Source organism: Ciconia boyciana, chromosome 6, assembly GCF_034638445.1.
Source record: "Ciconia boyciana chromosome 6, ASM3463844v1, whole genome shotgun sequence".
Classification (NCBI taxonomy): domain Eukaryota; kingdom Metazoa; phylum Chordata; class Aves; order Ciconiiformes; family Ciconiidae; genus Ciconia; species Ciconia boyciana.
The window spans coordinates 31183008-31207818 of record NC_132939.1 but is presented as its reverse complement, the minus strand read 5'-3'; the positions used below and the strand labels follow the sequence as shown (position 1 = coordinate 31207818).

Below are 24811 nucleotides of genomic sequence, written 5' to 3'. Positions count from 1 at the left end.
CGGGAAGGGCCCCTACGGGGGGCGGGGTCGCCCGCACGGCGCCGCCGGGGAGCGCCTGCCGGGAGGACCACCGCCCCCCCAGCCGCGCCACGTCCCACAATGCGTCGCGGACCGCCCCCTACGCGACTTCCGGGATGTGGCGGCGCATCTCTATGATCGCCAGGTGTGGTTGCCTTCGCGCTCGCTCTCCCCACCCCGACGTGTCAGTGGCGCTGCGCATGCGCGGGAGGCGGCTGTGCCATAGCAACCGGAGCGTTAACGGTAGCAACGGCAATGGTGGGTCCCTTCAGTGCCGGCGCGGGCACGCAGGCGCCTGGCGGGGAGGGTGCTGGGCCCGCAGGGGTAGCGGCCGGCCTAGCGGCTGTGGAGAGGCCGGTGGCTTGGGGAGAGGCTGAGCCGGGGCGTCGCCGGGACCTGGCGGCGGCGGCTGGGGGGGGGACACGACGACCGGGGCCTGCTCCGGGATGGGGGGGGCTGGTACCGCTCTCCTGGCGCGGTGGGGCGGAAGGGGCCGGGGGGGGGTGTGTGAGCGGCGTCCCCTCAGGGCTTCCCCCGAGCAGTCCCTAGGGGCCGGCTGTGGCGGTGCCGCCGCCCCGGTGCTGCGTGAGCGGCAGCGCGGAGCCGATCCCTTCGCCGCCGGGGCTCCTCCGAGCTGGTCTCTCTCTGGCGCCGAGCAGCCCAGGCACGGCAGGAGCCGGACAGAAGGCAGCCCAGTGCTCGGGGCGTTGGCTAAGGCGGGGGAGTTGTGGCCTGTTACTGTGCCTTGGAAAAGGGGGATTTCAGGGGTAGAGCAAAGTAGTGGAGAGTCTGGGATGCCGTCCTGTAAAAACCTGAGTTAGTACGTGTTTTTAAGGCAGCAGTATTTGTGATTACTACAGCGATTAGCCTGGTATCTGTTGCTGTGCAGTTCTGATTTGCTCTATTTAACGTATAAATGTTTGCAAATGAAGGCAAAGTGTCACTGTTTTACTTTTTTGGGGGGGTCTGAATTTTGTAAATACTCTGTGTCCAACGGCTGTGGTTTTTAGGGAAAAATACTTTATTTTGTTACAACTTTTATATGTATAGGGATGGGGGGTTTTTTACCCTTAAGGTATAATGTTTCTTGTTCCTGCCATGTTGATGGTGACTCTTCAGGGTGACAATTTCAGCTATTGATCACTTAGCATTTTGAATATTTTAAGTAATAAGACTTTCATTAGACTAAATACCTGTAGGAAATTGTTCAATATGTTGCTAGAGGAACTCTGAAAATAGGCTTCTCAGAGGGAGGTTTCCCTGAAGTAACCTCCCTTGGCAGAAGATACTATGATTTATCTACAGAAACTTCAATTGCACTTCAAAGAACAAAATGAAATCCCTGATACATGTTCTCTTGATAACCCACTATGCTGATTTTCATATTTCCACCAGATTGGATATTACAACAGGAGAAACAAGTTAGCAGAGGTCAGGGAAGAAGCTGCTCCTTGTGCTCACATCGATCACTAGCTTCAAAGTCTAATCTGGTTTTAGGTGTGAGTTTGAAACAGAAGTAGACACTGGTCATAGAAATCTGTTTCTGTCTTCAACTTGAGTGACTGAGATCATGTACCCGAATGTTGTAACGGTTGGCTACCATAATTATGAAAAATGCAATGAAGTTCCTGTCCAAAAATGCTGATTAACTGGAAGTCAGTTGTTTTTGCTGGTGCTGGTAGCTGTTAATCGGGTTTCATGAGGCTGTTGGAGTGGGAACTAGGGACGTGATCTCCTGAACGGGAGGAGGTCACACAGCTGTTTATCTGCAGCAGACACCGACGAGATACTGCCATGACACAAATTTGCCAAGTCACCTACAATGGGACCTAGAGCAGCTATCACACGGTATAGACAGGATTAAAATGAATGCCCATCAGCGGGCAGAAGCAGCTGGAACATCTGCTTCTGAGGATACTCAGTGATACATGTCTAAATGAAGGTATATATTGATATTGATACTTGAGATGCATGCTCAGGCTCCTTGGTGTTGCTGGGTCTTAGACTGTTGCTGGGTGTTCAGTGGCTATAGCCATTCTTTTATATGCGGCTGCCTCAACTGTTGTCTTTCACCGTTGGGTCCAGAGTTTCCAGGAGTCTAGAGTAAAGTACCCAACACTAAAGCTCTGTGACCGAGGTGATTGCCTGTAAGATTTTAGGTGGAAGTTAGTTTGTTAGTTTTAACTTTTACAGTCTCTTTTTTTGATATCTGATTACCTGAAAGGCTGCTTCTATCCACATATGGTAGTGCTACACTGAAGAGCAATAGAGATGCCCAAACTAGAGTCCTCTTGTTTTTGTAGAAAGGAGGCTGTTGATCAGTTTTTGTGAAAGATTTGTCTCTGGAACCTTTTTAATCTGAAAGGCATCTTGGAATATGCTTAATGTTAGGATATATCAGAGTTTCTCTGTATACTACTGTTTTGGATGTCATCATGTGGTTTTGATAAGACTCTGATGTGAGGCAGAAAAGTTGGAGTTAGTGACAACAGAAAGTTGGTCAGTGGGTCATCCTTAAAAAGCCTTGTACAGCAGCTCTTAGATTTTTCCTAACTGAATAACACGTGTTTTCACATCGCATGATATGACTCACATAAAATGATTGGAGAAAAACAAATATAAACAATCCAGATTGCTCTTGATTTTTGGCAAGATGTACATGATTTTCCTCAGTGAATCTTAAGAGGCTGTATCATTCTGTCTACTCCCAGACTTGCTTTCAGACAGGAAGTTGCTAATGCACAATAATAGAAACTGTGGGGTTTTAAGAGCGTTAGACCACATTTTTCAGTGGAGTAACTTCTTATGTCTTTGAATTGAATTGAATTTCACCATCCAAGCTAACAAGCAGTATCCCAAACCCATGGTCCACATGGGGCAGAGAGTAATATCAGGAAGATAACGTCCACGCATGAAGGCAATCAATTGCTTCTGAAAATGCTACCAAGTACCCCAGAAAATAAATTTACGGAACGCTGAGGGGTTCCAGCTTCTTAGACTCAGCTGGAGGGAGATAATACAGGAAAGTGGTAGAAGGGGGTAGACAAGAAGGATAGCGAGAGAAAAGGCAGAGGAAATAGGTTTGCAGTGAACAAGCCAACTGAAAAATTGCGATGAATATTTATATAAATTTGCTTCATTTTTAGGCAAAAGCAACAACTATCAAAGAAGCTCTAGCCAAATGGGTAAGTACTAGAACAGTATTTAGCTGCTTTTGCGGTATTCCATGGCATGGGTTTTGACTGTATTCAGCTAAATTTATTTTTCAAACTTACTGTAAGAAATATGTTTGCTTGAAACATCTGCTACAAGACGTTTCACAAAGTAAAAATCTTATTATTATTATTGAAGTATAATACATTCTGTTGGACTTTCTGTGTCTTCTTGTTAAATTGATATGGCTGGGTAAAGATGAGTCTGTTTTGCTCTCCTCCCTTGTTCCGCTGAATATGCATTGATAGAAGGCCTGAGGCTACAAAGAGATTTAAAGTTGGGGATGTCTTATGTTTTAATTATGCTCTGTTCATTTTACCTGAGTGTAGTCATCCCACTGAATAAACAACTATGAAATTCTCACTGTACTGAAGTCAGTGAAGCTTCTACTATTGTCTTTCAACATATGGTCCCTCATGTTGTGCAAAGCTTAACTCAGAATGAGTTTCTTGCTTGTTTTTCTTCTTAAAGTACTGTGTTAATACAGATAGTCATTTGGGGCAGTGACTGACCTGGTCTTGGAGCCTTCTAGAAAGCTGTTTGTTGGCAAGGATGCAAATGTAATCTCAAATGATGATACAGGATGCTCTGGGGTCAGGTTCACAGTCCAGTAAAACCAGTGAGAATCTTTCCCCCGTCTCAGTGAGTTTTAGATTAGGGCACAGTTGTGCTGTTTGGTATACATGCACTCTCCCGCTAGTTCTGGCCAGCTGCTAAAGCAAGAGTTTATAAATGTTTTGGTCTCTAGAAGATCTGGATGTGAGGCGGTGTGGGCAGGTACAGTTGAAAGCCAGAAGATCTGTACCATCAGCTCAAGGTACTAGTCTGTAATTGAAAACTACTTCCTTTTTGAATTTTATCATTGTTTAGTACCTTCAGTATTTCAGGGTTTTTTTTCAGTTACGTTGGTATATCCCACAAACTTTGCTCCTGCTCTCCTAATAAGAACTAGAATGCAACAACTTGCGGACATTAGCACTACTAGAGGTGTGAACTGAGTATTAAAAAAAGTTTTCTTTTCCTCCCTCACTCTTTCTGCCCTCCAAAACCTCAACTCCATGTTTCCTACTAAAGATTTATTTTCCATTTCATCCTCTGTCACATCTCTTAGAGATAATAGTGTCAGTGAGTTTGTCAGTGAGTTTCCATGAATGTTAGGCATGAAGTGCTGAATTTGTTTTTCTCTTCATGTGATTGGGGGTGGGTCTAAATCTTTCTTTTACTACTACTAATCTGGGTCCATGTGACTTCCAAAATTGGATCTGGTGGTGTGTTACATTCCGGATGTTTTTCTTCCCTTTGACATAAGAGTTTACCTATGCCCTACAGTCAGGGTGACATTAGTTAAAGCAACTTTAACTTTTTAAAAAAGTATCTGTTCTGCCTGTGGTTTCTCTGTGGCTGATTGTGGTCATTCAGCTGACCTTTCTTCCAGAAGTGCGCGGCAATCAGGATTAATTTTCTTCCTGCAAGTGCTCACTGCTGGCCACAGTGTGTGTTGGAAGCTCTCTCCCTTTCATGTTTTTAAGAAAATATGTATTTTTATTTGTTGGTATAAACCGGTAGATTATAAACTGAGTGTAAATGCAAATAGGTACAGTGTTGTTCTTAGAAAAGAAAATGGAAGTTTCACATTTGTATAGTGGCTTAGTTTGAACACATTCACCATATTCTAGCAAAACATCTGACATGCTTATTTGCTAAATTGCTATTTATGAGTAAAAATATTATCACACTGAATTTGGACAGAAACTGGAATATAAGTAAATGTACAAGGCAACATGCTAGTTTTTTATTAAATTGTCTGAAGTATTTTGGGTACATAAGAGAGAAAATAATGTTATCAAAACCTGATCTTGTGCTGTGGGATTCTTAAAGACTTCTGGGATGCAATTCATTTCATTACAAAGTAGCCATATAAACCAGGCCAGACCTCAGCTATCTCGCTTTTCAGTAGCTGCATAAAAATGGGGGAGAAAACAAGAGTGCTTGTTTTGAAAGCACTGAGTAGATTTCTCCTTTGTTAATGGACCTCCAATCCTCCCACTGAACACTGAGTGAGTTGACAAAATGCTCCCTTTGTGCTGTCAGGGAGGCAGCTATCAAAACTGGTGGTACTACCTAAATAGATACTTGTTCCAAGTGTTTAGTCAATAATTGCCATCACTTCAGAATTTTAAAAGACTTAATAGACTCTATTTTTTAATAAACCCAAATGCTGAAGTTATGACCATTTTTCTAAAGCTCTGAACTTTATAAAGTATTTAATCTAGAAAATTATCAGCCTGGATTGTAAATAGGAAATTTGTCTTTCTGTGTTCTCTAAAGTGTGAAATCTTCCCCCACTCTTTTTTAATGGCTAATTATAAATATTTTTTTTTTTAGATTCTTAACTCTGTGAATCTGTTGAGGTTCTTCCCCAAAATGCACTCCCCGGTATTCAGTTTGTGTTGTGAGTTAGGCGTGAGTTCTGAGTTTTCTGGGTGAAGCACAAAGGAGACTTTTTTGTCAGAGCTTTTAAGAATTGGCTTCTGCTAGAGACCGGCCCTAGCTGAGGCTCCTATATGTCAGTCTCCATGGAAGTACCTTCATTCCGAATTTTAAACCTCCATCTATTCTCTATTTCTTTATGGCAGAGGACCCCTTAATTAAAAAAATTGCTCAAGTGCAACACAACTTTTTAAAAAAGCATATGTAATGTATAAGTTCTTTTAATATCTTGAAAATAAGCTAGGCTTCACCTCTTTATGCTACACCAGCAGGAATCTTGATAAACAGTATTCAAAATGCTTTCTCTTTTCAGTAATATCTTTTAGTAGTATATTGAAATTACTTCTATAGTAATTACTTCTTATAGTAATTTGTTAGTATAGTAATTTTTAGTAATTGCATGTAGCAGTGAGCATCTTCTTTACCTTCTGTTTTCTTTAGGAAGAAAAAAATGGCCAGAAGGCTTCAGAGGCAAAGGAGGTGAAACTGTATGGTCAGATTCCTCCTGTAGAGAGGATGGATGAATCTCTCTCCACACTTGTTAACTGCGAGTAAGTTCAGTTAAAAACAAATTGGAAACCAAACGTTCTCTTCACCTTTTATTAATTTTCAGTTTTTCTGGTGTCCACTGTGCAAATATGTATTTACTATGTTTAAGTGTGGCCTTCAAAGCAGCAGCTTTCTCTTTTTATCAGCTAAGCTTCTCTTTCCACACACAGTTCCACTTTTTAATTCCAAGATCCCTGTCACTTAACTGAGCAGATGTTAGGGTAGATTCTGTATTGATATTTGTCCCCAGAAAATTGGTATATTGTTTATCGGTATGTAATTACAGGTCCATGTTTGGAGTCTGTCAGCTAACTGGCACATTTATGATCCATTCCAAAACTTATGTGAAAAAAAAACAGAGACCTAACCAGGACTTTCAGAAAGAAATTAGAGACATTTCAGAAATAAATGTCCATGGATTTGTTAAGGCTAGGCATAAAAAAGATAATCCAATATGTCATGTGTAACTCATGGTACTTTCCCAGAAGCTAAATAAAATTGCAGAAGTCTTGATGGTTTGAGGATATTTTGAGTCTATTTACACATCCAGTTAGTTTACTATCTAATGAAAGAAAAATAGACAATTATTTCTAATGCAGTGTTTGAACATTGAACTTTTCTGATATAGTGATCTCTTGTATACTGTGAATTGATTATTCTTGCTTTTAAAGGAAACTATCACTGTCTACAAACTGCATTGAAAGAATCGCCAACTTGAACAGCCTAAGTAAGTGACAAGCCAGTGATCAATTATGTTTGTTTTCTAGTTGCTTGGATAGGACATACACCATAATTTGTTATATGTGTCCAGCTTTAGACCTATTCTTATCCTTTTTAATTCCTTCTTCATAGAAAATTACAAGTGACCTTTAAAATTGTCAGTCTTACTGGAGAACGCATGTTTAGCAATAATGGTGTATTAAAGCACGTATCTCTGTGCACTAGCCTTGGCAGTTGTCTCACTGTGCAAGTTTAAAAAAAAAATCCATTCAGAAGGCACCTTTGTAAGTTCCAGTGGGCCTGAGTTGTGATATTCAAAACCTAATCAGTTCTAGAGTGATTTAATGACCAATTTCCATGCTCATGATGGAGATAGATAGTCTGCAGTTCAACAGCTATGTAATTGTGGTATTGGTTGGAGTGTTGTAGATCTGGATGGAAAAATGCCATTCCACTTTGCAAAGGATTTGGATATACTTGGTTTGATTTTGTTCTTACTTGAAAGGGGCGTGCCATCTGTCTAGAAGTGGAGCTGAACTTCTATTTTGTGGGGAGCTGTCTATGATACCTTGAAACTTACTGGCTTACTGACTTTAGGACAGAAGTCTTAATGTTCTGTCCTCAAGACTTTGACCCTGTGGCATGAGGCTGGCAAAGAGCTGCAAGTTTTGGGCTGGAGCTTCCAGGCTTTTCTGTCCCCATCAAATCTCCAAGCAGATAGACAAGGAACCTGGAATCCCATGCTCTCCAACTACACACCAATGGGGCTGTCAAGGGGCTTGATTAATTTATTGGTGTTCATAATATGCTCAGACTTCCACAAATTTGCAAATATTAATCAGGGAAAAAATATTCCAGTAGTCTTTCCAAATAACTGTACTGCAGTATTTGAGTAACTCTATCATGAGCAAAAAATAATTAGGCAGTTTATATATATAAAAGTGAAACCAATTAAATTTTTTAGTGGGATAAAAGGTTAAAAGCCTTTAAAGCATCTTAAATATTTATATTAATAAAATGTAGAATCAAAACACCCAGTCTGTACCAAATATTTGATCCTAAAGCCAGACAAACTAGAACTATGTGGTCTGTCTCTTAAAGGTACAGAATAGGTCCACTGCATCCATTCCTGATGATCTGTGTAGGTCAGGAGATTTTGTTTCTGTTACTTTGTTCTTTCTTAAGACAGCCTGTTCAGAGTGCAGTTTGTTTATAAGTAGAATATGGCGTTTTACCTGACTTACAGCATCTTCTTGTATTTTAAAAAAAGCCTCATTTATTAACAAGAAACTTTATTTTATCTATTACAGAAAATTTGAGGATTCTGTCTTTGGGAAGAAATAACATAAAGAACTTGAATGGATTGGTATGCGCGTCTTAGTATCAATTCTTTGCTAACAAAATGGAGTGCTGTCTAGAATGTGGGATAATTCCCACATTCATAAAAGTCTTTGCTGAATTTATGTTATTGCCTAACTATTTTCTCCTTTCACTATGATCTGTTCACATTGCTTCTGAATTTTCAGAAAGTCTTTATCTTTTGTTTATTTTGTTTTGTTTAAACACTCTTCATGCTTGGAGATTCTTTAGGGCTAATTTACTACATAAAAGGATTTTAGAAAGAGGGATTTCATTTTCTTTGACAAAGATGAGCAGAACTTTTAGCTGAAAACTGCTGTCTGTCTGTAAAGCCCTTTAAATTCCACTGGCTTTACATGAAAATAATTCCTACAGATTTTTTGCATGAGGAATTTTCCACCTGAAGATACTTAAGCTATGCTTCTTTACTATGAATAATGGCAGTCCTATGAACACACATTTCATGAGAGTCTGTCCTTTTTATGTTAACTGGCACCCGGAGCGTTATGGCTTTAGGGGAGAAGATAGTGGCAGGACTAGGTCTACTAGGTAGGGGAAAATTTGTTGAGGAAAAAATTGGATCAATTTCGTCACATTTGAATTAAGGGCAGAAGAACTTTTTTCCAAACAACTTTTTTTAAATTAATATAGAAATTCTTTTCTTCCTCAAGAGATACTGTATGTTTCTCCTGCAGAATGTTTCTCTTCAAACCTATTCCCACCTTCAGAGATGCCATATCTCTTAAGTGTGAAATGCAGAGTCAATGTGTAATGGCTGGTTTAAAAAACCTCTTTTTTGAGAGAATTATGAAAGCAACTTCTGGCCGACAGGTACAAACATACATGCACCTGAAATTAATCATTCCCTCATATTGTATAAACCCCCTCTAAAGTAGTTGTTAAATTGCATTCACTTCATGTATACTTGCAGTGCACAAGCAGCCAAATTTGTCTCCTCTGCCCCTATGCCTTAAGAACAACTACTCCAGCCAGCTATTCCTTGTCTTATTCTAATATTGTGATTTCTGTCCTCCTAAATATATTTCAGATCCTTTGCTGTTAATTCCCATGAGTATTTGTCATGCATAATTAGGGACCTGCTTAAAAGGAAATGAGGACCAGTATACGTTAGTATTTTCTCACATGAGGTGACCTGTAGGGGGTGAAGAGAGACTCTGAAGAATAAGGAAGACATACTTCCGCTTACCTGAGTAGTCCTGTCATTTTCTAGGAGGCAGTTGCAGATACTTTAGAGGAGCTGTGGATCTCGTACAACTTCATTGAGAAACTGAGGGGTATCCGTGTAATGAAGAAGCTGAAGGTTCTTTATATGTCAAATAATTTGGTGAAAGACTGGGGTAAGCCACGCCTCTCTATTCTGTAACTTCTCCTGTAGTATGGTGAATGCATGAATTAAGTCACCAAGTAAAAAATAGTTCTGTATGTTACAGGCCTTTAAGTCTCATTGATAAGCCTGCAGGCATGCGCCGAATCCCTAAATATCCGCTCATGTAAGAGAGTAAAAATAGTTAGAATATTGAATTTAACTTCTAAGCCCAATGGAGCTTGTTCTTTGAATCATCTTTCTCAGACTTCTTTTAAAATGCATACCTGTTCTTTAACTGATACCGGTTCAAGCCCAAGCAATCCCTATCCTGTTGTGTCCCATGCTATTTATGTTCGCACTGAGTTTGAAAGGAACGTTTGGTGCAGATGTGCTTTCCATGTTCCACAATCTGGTTGGTGTTTTCACCTTTGTGGTTGCAGCAGAGTTTGTGAGACTGGCAGAGCTGCCATTACTAGAGGATCTGGTGTTTGTAGGCAATCCACTACAAGAGAAATATGCCTCTGATCAGAAGAACAATTGGATTGAAGAAGCAACGAAACGGGTACCCAAGCTGAAAAAGCTGGATGGTGAGTCTGGGGCATGAGGCAATTGGTGTGAGTTAACAGCTTAGTATAAAGACAACCACAGGGAAATGAATAATAACCTCGGAAATTAATCTGTGTGCCCATGTAATATTCCTCCCTCCTCTCCTTTGGATTTATTCAGAAGTAGGCTAACTTCTGGCAGCTGAATTCTGCAGCCCTGGCTGCAGGATCTTCTGAAAGTGTTTGATGGGTTTTGGAGTATTAAGTCCAAGTGGTCTTGCAGCCCACAGTTGGGCTTTACTGTTGAAGTTATCCAGTCAAATAGTTTTAGCACACAGCTAATAGGGAACTGAAACATACTGGTTTGAAGCTCTTTTGTGGAGTTCACATGTTGACTTGTGTAATATATAGTTAAGTGTTTAGCATTAAATAAGTTAACAAGGCTTTCATCTGCCACATTGAATTACAATTTTCCCAGCAAATTTGATTTACACTTTTCCCCAACAAAAGAGGGTGACATGGATGAATGGGGATAGACAGGGATGTGTTCTGTTTTGCTTCTGGTGCAGGGGCAAGATTTCAAAACTTCATGCAAGTTTCCTAAATGCCTGAATATTCCCCTCTTGTAACCGCACTAAGCCTCAGTTTATAAGCTCTCCTCTCCTTTTTGTCACTGATATGAAAATATATTAAAGCATGTCCTGATTAGTGACTAAAAGTGAAATAATTTTTAAAGCTATTTTTAAAGATGTTAATTTCTGTTAATGGAGATGTTAGCTGTTCACTCTTGTTTGCTGTTTACTAAAGCAATGAAGAGGAGAGCAGGACACTAATAAAGAGTCAGAGTAGCAGCAGGGAAGGTACGAATGTAGGGGTGGCGACAAGAGGACAGCATCAGTACAGGGAGCAATGGATGGGAAATCAAAGCCAGATCAACTGAAGTAGTAAGAATTCCTGGGAAGTGGAAGCCTGGTGAGAGAAGTGTACTGCTATGAAGGATGGCCTGCACTAGTCCATTTGCTGTTGTAGTAGAAAACATTTTGAGAGTGAAACAAAAAATGGAATAGGGCAAGTATCTCTATGGGCAAAGAGTAACCTTGCTAGTATAAGGTTAGACCCTTAGTTTTGTAAGCATTCCTGCAGCTGGGAGCAATGGACAGCTCTGAATTAGGCAGGTACATTTTCTATGCAATGTAGAAAGAGACGATGATACTTAAGAATGGAAATGACAAAAACTAGAATGTTGAGCAAAAAAGAAGTCAGAAATGCTGTAATTGGCCGTAAGGTTCTTACTGTTACAATGTCCCAGGATCCTGTTATGCTTATTATGTACTATATGTGAGATGACTAATATAGGGACCTCAAAATTACTGAAATTGTTGAAGATCCTCTGGACAAAAATAAGCACTGAAGGTATCTTTTAGCAGGTAGGTGTCTCCTTTCTGTTAGTTCCTGTGCCAGGAACCCTGCTCAGCAGTTAGGTGCCTAAAGCACAACAGAAACCAGGCTCTGGTGGCTTTATTTTCCGTTTCCTACCTGTGAAAAAAGAAACACAGCACCCCAGTCTTTCTTACAGTAAGCAAAGGGGTCTCACCACAAAGCCTCACCATAGTTCGAGTCTCTGCCTCAAGGTGAGCAAAGCATCAGTATGACCCAGTTCCCATTATCTAGGTGACAGCACAGGTGAATGAACATACACCTTTGCACCCCTGCTGTTCTTGTACTAGTTATATAGGCATGTATTTGATTGTGCTATTTCAGCATGCTGTGAGCCTACCTGTGCTATTGGGTTTTGCTACTGTGGGGAAAATTTATAACTTGATAAATCTGTTTTGGGGTTGTTAGCATTTCAGCTTATTTTAAATTCATGAACACATCACTATGAGGTGATGTGAACCTTGCAGACTGCCACAATCTGGGGTGCCCTTGCTCAACATGGCAGATAAAAAGTGATTATTTTTTTTTTTTAAAGTACCCAAGGGTGGGTGTAGACTATGACTCTACTGTGCAATGCAGCTTTATTCCATGACATTCAATTTATCCCTAAGAGATGTGACCATATTGCTTCTTGGATCCACGTTAATATAATTGTATTTTGTAGTCTGGACATCCTAGTTGGGTATCATTGAGGAGCTATTCTATACTAACTTGGTCAAGTATGTTGTGGAAATGGCAGCATAAAGTAGGGGCCCAACAACAGAAGGGTGATGTGCCTAGTTGGTTTTCAGTTGAACCAACATGGCGCATCTTCCAGTGACCAAGTTAGGCTGATCTTTGCAGATCCTGCTTTAGTACCTTTTTAATTCCCTGTTACCCAAGAAATTGGAAAAACATCCAACAGAAGATCTCATCAGTTGAAGGCTTTTCTAGTTAAGAGCAGTTCAGGTATGTAGAAGTTCATGTCAGTTAGAAGCAGTGGCAGGAAATACAACTCTTTCCTCTTTCTGCCAGTCCAACTCTTTCCAACAGTCCAGATTAGCTTTCAGGTATATTGGTATTAACTATATCTTTCTCTGCATAATCTATTTGTAAATCTTTGCAGATTTTTTTTCTCTCTTTTTTCCCTTAGGTATCCTAGTTATTAAACAAGAAGAAGATGAAGAAGGAGCAAACTGATGACACTTTCTTGTTGGGTATTTAATTATTTAAGTAACTCCAGATAGCTCGGCACATAGAACTTTTATATAAATGTTTGTTTTGAAGAAAATCTTTGGGCAATTTTTAAAAGACCAGCTTATCTCCACAGTCTGTCACCCAAAGAGTTAGTTACCAAAATTCAGGCACACCAATTTTGTCAAGCTTATGACACCTTCTGTAGAGATCAGTGGAGCTGGGTTTATCTGCTGCTTGGCTAGCAAGAGATCTTTACCTAGACTAATGCATAGCTATTTTTAATCCCTGATTAGTGGTGCTTGTTGTTCACTCTTGGGTTATAATAGAACCATTTTAGCTTGTTAGGTGCAGGTGGCCAACATTATCATTGGAAACACTGAGGCCAAAAGAACAATGTTGTGGTTCAGAGACACATTACAGGCTTTGTTGTGATTAATTTTTGTCATGGGAATCCCTCAATGTTTTACATATGCGAGTTTGCCTTTTCATCCCCTTAACTGTTACGCCAAACAAGCCCAGTAGTTGTGGACCTACGCACAAAAAAGGTATTGGTCTGATCGCTTGTTACTGGCCTTAGGTTTTGAATCGGGCTTCTCGCATTGGAACTCAACTGCATTGCTTAGAAGGTCATGTATAACTTATATATTTATTTATTTTAAAGAGGCAATGGGAATTCTTCGCATGGTTTCAGTAAGACTAAAATATCTGCTAGCTTTTTTTTTTGTCTCTTACTAAGAAATTATTTTTGATTGGAATATGTGGCCTATTAGCCTACAGCTGGTTCCTAGTTTTGGTTTGGATCACGGGTGGACATAATCCTTCTCAGCTCTGGAATTTTCCTATAACTAAGTAGGCTGATACTAACAAAGAAACAGTGAACAAAAGAGCTGGGTTTGAGGACAGAAAATTTTGGTTTTGGGGATACTTATTTTTTCTGAAAGCACAGATGTAAGCAGTGACAGGAAGTGTATGTAGTTAGTGGGGAAGGTGAGATGGGATGGAAAGTGAGCATTGGAAAAAAAAAAGTATTGGATATACTAAATGTGCTCTATTGCAGGGTAACCAGTTTTAGTAAAGCCCCCTTATATGATGAGTAACTATTTTTAGTGAAAAGCATTAAACAATGATGAAGACATACCTGATTGCACTGTTGGATGCCAATAGTGTGGGGGGGTGTTTTTCCTTCTCTTCAGATAATAGATCAAGTCACCCGAGTAGATTTTTCTGCAGCTTTTGTGGTTGTGTTTGGTTTGGTTTGGTTTTTTTTTTTTTTAAAGAAGCTTTTCTTCTAATTCTTGGTACCATCTTTGTTTAAACTAAAATGGTGACAAGTGTATCTGCTGGTTCCAGACCAGGCACAGAAGGGATGGAGGCAGAATGCCACTCTTAATTATTTTGTTTGTGAAGGTGTAGCAGGAGTTGAAATCTTGGAAGTCATGGTCAGAGATAAAAAGGTAGCACTGGCCCAGACAACAGTGGTATTGATCTCAACTCCAGGTATAATTGTAGGAGAATTCTCTCTAATCAATTTCTAGGTGAACTGTGTGAAGTAGAAGATTACAAGACAATCACAGTTTAGTTTCAATATATTGCTAGTTATTCTATGAGTGTTAGAGGAATTCTTAAGCATTCCAACTTGAATTGGCAATTGCTGATAAGGCTTGAGTTTGATTTAGATTAATTACTTAAAATAAGGTCAAGAGAGCAATGGCAAAAACTGTGGACATTTTTCACCTAGCACAAACTATTTCCAGGCAGCAGTTCTCTTGACCAGAAAGCAGTTTCTTAATTAGCTCACTGGATTTATCTTACAGACAACTTTATATTTGTATGTAATTTCTTTTACAATTATTCTCCTAGCTTTATCATTAGTAAAGGCACCATTGACCAAGAAGCACGATGGGAGAGAGGGTATATAGTCAACAGCCATTTCATATTGGCTTCTTTTAAAACTAAGCCATTCAGTTCACTTGCAGCCAACTGCTTTCAGCAAAGTGGATGTGCTTTGGCAGTACACAGCCTATGGCACACTCGGCCCCTCCTGACCCCATCTGCTGTGGTGGGGCAACAGGGGATTGGCTTGTGCCCTTGACGACTGTAAGTAAAGCGTGTTTAACATGAGCCAGAGCTTGAGCGGGGCAAAACTTGACTTCGGAATACTGCCAACAAACGGAAATGCTGAATTCATCTACGTGTTTGGAGACATTTTCAGAATAGCCCATGCAGTGCTCTTGTCATAGCGCTTGGCCACACAGCAAAGTGTTTGAACCTCTGTAGCTGGTCTCTCCTAGCACAACGTCTACAAGTATGGTATGTATGGCTAAGTTCACACCTCAAATGAAATGCGACAGGAGAGTGAGTGATGAGCGCACAGTCCAATGCCAAGTGATCCTGCTGGTTGATTATTTTTTTTTTAGTATCTAAATATGGTCTAAGTCTGTACATTTCTGAAGGTCGTGTTAGATACAGCAAATACTCTACTTTGGCTATTTTGGGACATTCTGAGAGCAGAATAGAAACTTAAGTGTTCTGACTATGTGGTGATGATTGGAACGAAACACAGCTCCATTGACAAGCCGTGAGGGGTAAGAGCAGTTACTGGCTCTTCGAAGTGACCAATACAGGCTATATGTATGGGAATAAGTCCAAGAACTATTGCAGTTGTTGGTAGAGCTGTGTGTATTGTGTGGCTCACTCATCAGCTCTTTTCACAGATTAACAGCACAAATTCTCTATCTCTTTTTTGGGGGCTGCATTATAAATACCACCAAAAAAGAAAAAAACAATCATTATTGAAGGAATGGGGCATCCAGTCTCAGCACACTTACAGCAGCAGTAAGGGACACTCACAAGCTTTCCCTCATGTTTCACCCTTCATGCTGTGATAAATTAGCATATAATTTAAAACCCTTCTGATAAAAACTATGTCAATTTCAATGAAACAATACAGTAAGAAAATAATAAACTGGGGCTCTTATTTGTCAGGAGATGCTTCAGCTCAAAGCTGGGTGGAAGGTTCAGCTTAATGTTGCTTTGCCTGATCGATCAGGATTACTCTCAAAAACAAATCACACACCCCCCCCCAACTTTTTCTCCTCCAAAATAAGTAAAGTTTTCCTAAATTTTAAAATTTGCACTTTAAAATTATGCACTGGATGTGGTGGAAGACATATACAGGTGGTAGAATTAAAGCAGCTGATTTGCATACTGATGGTGCTACACCATGTCATGTATAAGCTAACAGCGAAGCTCAGCCTGCATGCCCAGAGGGAGCAGCTGAGTAAGATGTTGAAAGGCTTCTCTTTCTGTATTACTCTTCGCTCTTCCCTATCTCGCCACATCCAATAAAGTGGTAAGCACATTATTATTCATGGATGAAAAGAGCACCTATGTAAAACTTGTAAGCCATGTGGAATTCTGCTTTCCCCAGTGAAATTATGGAGGATTAGCATCCACTTTATTCCTTAGAGAAATATCCTAAAATTAATTAATGATAGGAAATAGCTAGGTTTTTTACTTGCTTGTTAGCACATTGACCTCTCTTCAAAGAGCTGATATATGCAGTGATTATATTGAGAACTGCTGGAAAAATGTGAGAAGAGACCTGAGAACCAGCAGATTACTCAGGTTACACTAGAAGTAGACTCATCTAGAAAAATCTTCAAGCAAGAGAGCACTTTTAACATCCCCTTTGTCTATCTTTTGTATACAGTAATTTTGTAGCATGACCAAACTGTTAAAGTTGCTGTGTTTAAATTATTTAGGCCTATGTTTATAAATGTTCTTTTGTGAAACTTGTTTAAAAATAATATAACATTATTTTATACAGACATCTTTGGCTGTTGTGTAATGAAATAGTTCAGCTTGTGGAGAACGTTCAGAAATTAAATTTTGTTCTCATTAAACTTTCCTAGCTGCTCAGGGAGCAATGTATTTATAGTATGTAAATGCTGTTCCTTATTGCCTCTATATTTTAGAATAGAAAATAACTTAGACTTTAAAAATGCTGATATATTGTGATTTTTGTCATCTGGTACATAAATATTTTTCAATCTTTTAAGCCATTGGTTGTCAGACTTTGTTCTTAGGTTTTAAGAGAAAAGTCTACTACTGCTATATGGGGAAAAAAATCCAAATAAGTTAACTAACTGGCTAGTCTCTCTTCAGTATAAAATTACTAATTCACTTTGAATTTAAGTTCTGTTAACTGCAATATACCATCAGTTCTGTTAAACTAGGACAAGAGAAGGTTAACTGATTAATAAACTTCTGTAATAGAAACTTTCACCTTCAATAGACAGCATCACTGAAACATAATTTCAAAACTCAGATATAAAGAAAAAGCATTCTACCGCACAGTCCACAGCAGTCAGTCTTAACAATAAGAACAGCATCCTGCAATGACAGCTGTAATGCTATTTAAAAAACGTACAGGGAATTACTGCAGAATTCCTCACACTACCACTAACTCAAAGCTTACTAATCACTAAAATGCTTTATACAGCCTCTTTCAGCAGTTGAAATAACTTCCAGAAGCTTGGGCTTGGATCCACCAATTAAAAAAAGATGAAAACCAAAATGCTCAAAACTTGTGACTTTTTTGATCATCCAACATTTGTTTGCATGGCTTCACAGTCTTGGTACAAAGCAGGCAACCTTCAGTGCTTTTGCCAGTTGGCTTTGACAGGGCAAATACATTATTTAAAGCCTTAAACAAACTCGTGCTCTGCTATCTGAAGTGAAGGCTTCTGTGTTCCCTCTTTGGTCCACCAAGCAAAATACCGCTTACTTCTCCAAATGCTATTGCTGATCAACAGCCACAGGAGTAAATTAAAAGCAAGGGCTTCTACACTGAGCTGAAAAAAGAGTGTTTTAATGTCTTGGGCTGAGTCTTTCTTGTGTGCCAGCTTTGCCAAGAATATTGAAGTGAAAATTTGTCAGCATAAATTAACAGCTAAAAAGAAAAACGGTGTGCCATCTTAGATTCTAACTGAAATCTAGCAGGAGGCCAGTCAGGCAATGATACACGTTTCTACCATCTGCTTGATATAGTGAAACACTTGCAGTCTTTGAAGACTTCACACCTATAGATGTGAGAAACAGTAGCCTAGTTAACTACCAAAACAGAAGGAACCTTTGTTTTGAGGATGGAAGCGTATTAATATTTAAAATCCACAGCAAGAAATCAACTGCCAGAGGAAATGAGATTAGCACCATATAACAAGATACATTTACAAAAACCCTTAGATACAGGTAACAGACAAGTGCCTTTAAGACAGCATTTACTAAAAGTTTTTTTAAACTCTACCATTGAAAAATATGATGCAATATGACTTACAACTGGAGTCCTTGTTTCTACAACCAGCAGATTCAACTACTAAGCAGCAGGAAAATGTTAACTCTTTTTCCAGCAGCTCTCTACTTCAGTCTCTACTTTCTGTCCCAGCCACAGCCAGCCAGGAATTCAGATTTGATACAGGCCCCTCAGGTACTAAGTTACTCCATGCTGCCTTTGCTCTGCCCACTGTCTCTGTAGTTGTTTCAGGTAGTGTCAGAATCCAACTGCCCTTATTTACAGCACAGAAGCAGACCTAGAACTATTCCCCGTGAAATTCTAACACACTGTCAAGGTTGTTACTGGCATTCTGGGAAGGTGCTTGGCTTGGAGTGGGATACACACACAATCAACATTTCCGTAAAGCAACTGGAGCTGCATCTGCCATTTATTTTCTTGGGTATAAGACATAAAACACATGGCAGGCTGGTGTCTTTGGGGAGAAGTTTACGTTGAGAAACAACGTCAGTAGAATTGCTCGGGAATTGCTATGGAAAATACAGAGGTGGGTATGATGAGAGAGCAGACTACCTAAAAGAACTCATAACCGCTTCCTTTGCGGGAATGCACCACAGTCACTATCACCCCAAACCTCCCAGCCACTCCCTCGTGCCATCAAAAAACTCAGCTGTGAAACTATTTTTAAACCTCATTTAATAAAAGGTTTTTTAGATATATAGAGGATATTAAGTAAATAAGTTACATAGTACATTACAATCACATCAGCAAGATTTCTTTTAGTGTATTAATATTTTATAAAAAAGCACACAAAAAATAAATTCAGTCCAGTCTATCACAACTGTACAGCAACAGGTAAATATATTTATATATGTACACTTTTAACATGTAACAGTCTTTTAAAAGGTGCCCTAGGCAGCAAACACACAAAAGGAAGTGTCTGCTCACTTGTTAAAATAAAAGTAATATACTTTATTACAAAGCATTTATACAGTAATTACAAAGGCTGACTGCTCCTGTACAGTACACCAAAGCTTTGACTACAAATTTAAAAACAGAACATAAAAAGAATGAACACAAAAAAGTTTATATCAAATCTGAACTACAAGGGGAAAAATACATGTGGAGAAGCTGCAGGAAACTGGTTTTTAAAATATACATTTCTATAAAAATATATGTTGTCTTCTAATCTGGAGAAGTTAAGGGTTTTTTCAGGCTCAGCTGTCAGCGGAATCCTAGTCTTGGAAAGAAAAGTCCCTAGACAGCTGGGGATTCAAAATCTGTGTCTTCCTAACATTTGACACAGGAGAGAATGAGGGCAAGTAAAGCAGCTGAACCCGAGTGACGAATTTACATAGAAACTCACCCCCACAAAAACGAAACATGATTTGTAGACACTGCCTCTCTGTCTCTTTAAAGCTTTATAAACTTTCAGACATACATCAGAAGATAAAAGAGGGAGAAAGTCTGTGTGGGAAAATGTAGTTTAGAATAAGGTTTCTGGCAGAGGTAATCACTGGACTAAAAGTGCCTTGTATGAAAGCAGACAGGACTTCTATGGCTACAGTCCTCCCTACTCCCATTTCTTTTAAAATAGCATATGTATATATAGGGACTTTCTAGTCCGCTGCCTGAAAGAGAATTCAGAAGCATGTAATTGCTGAGAGTGAGAAAGCTCACTCTCGGTGGTTTAGGAAACACTTTTTTTGAATGTTGATTTTAATCTAAGCTTGTTGCAATGATAAAAGTGACCGAAAGCCTCCGTTTGATAAATCAGAGGGTATTTTCAGCTAATTTGGACTTCACATTACATCTCTAGTATGGGATTAATAGATGAGTTACCTTTAAGCTTTAGAATTTCTACCATTGCCCTGCCTTTAAACAGCTATATTCCTACCTGGTCCTAGCTAGCAAAGCGCCAAGGTCCTGCACAGCTGACTGAAATTCTGTAGGCCTTCACCTTACAGAGCTGAGTGTTCTCAGGTACTGTTACCTGTATCAGTAAATGGAAAAACATCAACTAAATTAAAATGCAGAGTTGTTGTTCTTGCAGCTAGACTGCAAAACACTTCTAGCTATATCAGATATGCATCACAAGTGCATGCGCATATCTAGTAGTTATATACACACACAGTCTTACAAAACTGAGATGCTATCCCATGCAGATCACAAACCTGAAAGACTGAGTCAGCTGTGAAGGGCAGACAACACAGGCAGAAAGGCAGAAGTACGCGATCACGGCAAAACGTGATCTGTCGCTGCATTTCCGCAATGCCCAACGCTGGCATCAAGACTCAAATAGGTAATGGTTTTGAAATACAGCCACCTGACTACTGGGTATATGACCACCTGAAGCCTGATCTCGCACTGTAAAAGGCAAATCTATCGGTGCACATCTACAGAATTGTAGTCTATAAATCTTGTATTTGTTCCCATAGAAAAGACAGCTAAAGCAAAGAGACGCCTTGTTCAAACTCAATGACAGAGCATATACTGCCTGTTTTCTAAATTAACAGCAAACCCTTATACTAATTGGAGATCAGTAAATAGGCCTTTAAATGATGGAAAATAATGAGCATAGGGTTTTAAAACAGACAAATTTACAGACCATAGAGAAGGTTTGTTTTTTTTTTTAGTCACAAGTGGAACAACACAGCCTTAAACTAACACTGTGCTGCAGTAAAGAGCCACTCAAGTAATTTTTTCACCCACTAAGAAGAGTAACAGAATTCACTCCAGATTAGACAAATTCAGTTCAAATGCTTTGTCCACAGCAACTGGGGGTTGCGTGGTTTGTTTTATTGAAACAATTCTCTGCCAACTTTTGCTAGTAGGCAGGATCTAATTCAGATGTAGGATCAATTCCAAACTGCTGCCGTAAGCAAGCGGGCAGCAGTTTGGTTTTGCTCATTTGTTTTTAAACAAGACACTCAGAGGACCATTTTTACTCATTACCATGACAGAAAAGAGGTCTTCTGGTGGCTACTAGCAATATGTAAACATGCTCAGAAACATTTCCATTTGATGCCACTTACTTGGAACGTTTACCTGATTTTGGTCAGCCATGCTAACCCACAGCTGTTAGAGGTTATCCTCAGAAAAAGCCCTTTTCTGATTTTCTTCCAGTGACAGACCTCACTGTATCAAGTCTTCCTGTTCTCTTCTGCTTCTACTGCAGCAGGGTGTTGGAGAGAAACAACTAGTACTGGATTCAGTGTGTCATACACACACCATTTTTGTGCAATTAAAGAAAATCTCTGATTTGTTCTTATCAGCACCTCAACAGCTTATCCTTGATAAGAGGAAAAATTACTCTTACATCAATTTCCTAAAATAGGGAGAATCAGTGAAAGATCTGGTCTTTGGAAGACTATAATAATGCTTCCATTCAAGCATCATCATATCTGAAAGAAGATTAAATTGGTACTTAAAGCAATCCCACGATTTGCTCCCTAAATCTTTGTACTTCGTTTCATCTGATCAGTTGTTTGTCACCATAATTTGTTATGCCATATCTAAAACTACTTCAAGCTTGAAAACTCCCGAGGACCGTGACTAAATGTTTGCTCATTATCACCCAGGCATACTTCCAGACACTAAAAATACTAGAGTAAATGCAGGTGATACACATAGCAGAAGAGTAAAAGGCAGAGAAATGTCCTGATATTTTGCCCATAAGGAGAACAGTACATTTCAGTACAAACCTCTCTGGAGATTTGCCTTACCGGAAAACACACGTAAGTTCTAGTCTTGCATCCTATTTTCTAGCTGGAACTATACCCCCTGGTCCATGCTATCCCTCGCTTTTTCCTAAGCATCTGCTCCTGATCGCTGTCAGAAACATGACCTGGAGCTAGACACAGCTTTGGTTTGTTCCAGTGTGAACAGTCTCTGGTTTTTCCTAAAAGATTACACACTCATTGATTTTGCACTGTTTTAGCAAGGACAGTGAAAGCATTTTCCTAAGACAGTTTGATTAACCTTATTATAGTTCTCAAGTTTAGTCATATCTCCTCTCCAATCTAAAAAAAAAAAAAAAAATTAAATATCTTCATTTTTGCCATTACTTCTCAATGTGTTCCAGTTCCACCTCTATCTCCATTTCTTCATTATGTGTTTCTAGGCCTTCCTAGGCTCTGTTAAGTAACTGTACACCGTTCTGCTGCTGCCACACTGGTACTCCAGGCAAACGCATTCATTACAACAGTATAACAATATCTACATTACTTTAAATCCTTTTTAGATATACTCACAAGCCCTGCTTGTTTCTGAACTGTTGCCCTGCCCTGCAGTTCTCAAGATCTGGAAACTACTGGCAACTTCTCAGAAACATACTTCAGAACTTTAAGTTTAATTGCATCATTGCTTTTTACTGGAATTAATCCCAGTACTATAAGTGGACCATGAGGTCCAGCTGCTTCACCTACTGTCTGTCCTGGCACAGTGTGCTAAAGCTTCTGTTCTCTCTAAGGGCTCTTGGATAATGGTAGACAAGTATTTTCTCCAATTTACAAAAGGAAAAAGATAACAACAGTGAAACTCTTAATAGGAAGACTGATTCGCTTCTTTTTAAGCTTTTAGTTCTTTTAGTAGCTTTTAGTTCTTTGCAGTTTTTGAATTATTTTAACAGTTCATGACATGCCATCTGCTTCCACAGCCTTGTTAGTCAACAAGACCCGTGCATGTAGGGACTTGGAACAGTCATCCAATTGCTGAAAGGAAACCTAATTTTGTTAGGCATGAAAAATACAACCTTGGCAGAAAATTGAACACTTAAAGGCAAAAGTGTCAACACTGAAAAAAGTGCAGTCCTTAATGATACTCCTACTTATTTTGTAAGAGTAGTAACTGCTTCTGCTATTAAGATAAAGGATTCTATCCAAAGGCATATATATGTCAAAGCAAACATGGTACAATGCCCAGCCTCCCAGACTTAGAGAGTGAAGCAATCACGGTTGCATAAAACCACAGGGCAGGAAAAGATTGCCAGATGGCACACCGGAGTTAGAGACACTTTCCATAGTTAACCTGCAATTTATCTAGCAGCTTGAAGGATCAAGATTTAAAAAAAATCAGCCAGTCAGGAACACTCTGTAGTTCACGTAACAGCAACCCCCCTTGGATCCCTGCTTGGGAATGCAGCAGCGATCGGCTCCTTCGGTATCGTACCACCGCAGCGGTGCACGTGTGATCTGACGCAGTGCTGGCACCCAGGAAGCTGGGGCATCAGCGCTGCTTCTAAGCACTGGCTGGAGGGAGGGAGCTGGGCAGCCGGAGTATGGGGCTGGGACTGACCAGTCGTGAAGCACAAGGAAGCGATCCGATTCTTTACCTCTTCATGAAATAACGATAAATGCGGGCTATAAAGATGTACAGAACAATCCTGTGCAAATCTAACCCCTATGTTACCTGGACCACTTTCCTACTTCTTAACTCTCTTTCACCAGCCGTCTTTTGGTGGCTAGACTTTTTGGGCTCTTAGCATGTGTCAGTTTTGAAGGAAGAGTCAGCCCTTCAGCAAGGAGCAAGGCTCACAGGACAACCCAGCAGGCAGGGCTGTCCAGCCACCAGTGTGGAAATAAGTGACAAGCTCCTCCTGCACGTACATACCATCTGACAGGAAGTATTTGGGAAACTAGGGCCCCACCATACAAGCTCTTGATGATGGCAATTTCAAGGAATAAACGAGGGCTGCCACAAGAAAGAAATGATGTGTCGAGAGGTAAAAGCCATTCACAGAGGGATTTAAGGAGACTGCTGGAGATGAGAGTCCATTCCTCCCATCTCTGAGGTGCGCACAATCCAGCGCACGAGAAGGTCTTGGTTCATTTTCACTAAACAAACTTGCTCCCGTTTATGCAAAGCCAAAACCAGCAGTTTTCATTTCAAATTGCACTTGTGAAGCCCAGACTACTTTCCATTAAGTTAAAGGCAGGCTATTTTGTTTTCCTAGATGAGACAACCCGCAAGGCCTGTGGCTATTCAATCCCACAGGATTATTTTTTTTTTTTTTTTACACCCATTGCTGCATTCTTAATGGCATAAAAGAAGCCACCTCAGGCTTCCTTTTGAAAAATAAAACTTCCTCTCAAAAGGAAGAAGTGTCTTGCTCATCCCGCTTTTCATTTTTGTGAAGCAGAGGCCAAAAGTGCACACCAATCTTTCCACAAAACTTGTTGGCTGCCTGAATAAATGCTCAGAAAGGCAGGAAAGTGTAACAGGAAAGAGAACTTGCTGAGAAAGGAAACACCTAGAAATCACCAGTGTCACAGTAACTGGATACACGTAGCTCAGAGCAGAGCATAATTTTCTTGCTCTGGTCTGGAAAACTTTATATCCAAGAGTTCTGTTATCATGATTCCTGACAAGCACAAAAAGAAAGGTCTGACTGACCTGAGAGAGAACTTACTTCCACCGCAGGTGACATTGTTCTATTATGTACCTCAGGTATCATTATAAATAGAATAGAAATTTTACTTGTTTTTAAAAAAAAAAGAAAAATCCAAGTTGAAACAAATATTTTCATCCACCATTCCAGCTTGGTCAGTACTGGCAAGGTGAAGTGGAACATGTGGCGTGAGGAAACGGCAGCACTGAAGCTGAGACCTGATGGTTCAGGTAAGAAAAGTGCAAGCAACAAAAGTAAGACCAGCAAGAGGGAGGTTGGGTCCAGCCTTGCTACTC

The 24811-nt window shown here is 39.9% G+C and overlaps 1 protein-coding gene across 8 annotated transcripts; it reads left to right on the top strand.

The window, feature by feature from the left end:
• The first annotated feature begins 75 nt into the window (after positions 1 to 75).
• Positions 76 to 24801, top strand: DNAL1 (dynein axonemal light chain 1). 8 transcript variants are annotated; one of them, XM_072865249.1, is made up of 9 exons: positions 1915 to 1960; positions 3165 to 3203; positions 6163 to 6272; positions 6942 to 6997; positions 8301 to 8356; positions 9581 to 9707; positions 10117 to 10263; positions 12791 to 12854; positions 24666 to 24801. In XM_072865249.1, exons 1-8 carry the CDS (start codon positions 1955 to 1957, stop codon positions 12835 to 12837), a joined length of 588 nt encoding a protein of 195 aa, XP_072721350.1. In that variant the 5' UTR covers positions 1915 to 1954; the 3' UTR covers positions 12838 to 12854; positions 24666 to 24801. The 8 variants fall into 8 exon arrangements, with proteins under 8 accessions (XP_072721347.1, XP_072721348.1, XP_072721351.1 ...); XM_072865246.1 differs by lacking the exons at positions 1915 to 1960; positions 24666 to 24801 and adding an exon at positions 76 to 276 and having other exon boundaries at positions 12764 to 17503; XM_072865247.1 differs by lacking the exon at positions 24666 to 24801 and having other exon boundaries at positions 1897 to 1960; positions 10120 to 10263; positions 12764 to 17504.
• Positions 24802 to 24811: the final 10 nt, after the last annotated feature.

Bases quoted from the DNA above. Each gene is read 5' to 3' on its own strand.
- DNAL1 (XM_072865245.1), top strand. The intron at 3,204-6,162 runs GTAAGTACTAGA...TGTTTTCTTTAG, and splicing joins AAGAAGCTCTAGCCAAATGG to GAAGAAAAAAATGGCCAGAA. The intron at 8,357-9,580 runs GTATGCGCGTCT...GTCATTTTCTAG, and splicing joins TAAAGAACTTGAATGGATTG to GAGGCAGTTGCAGATACTTT.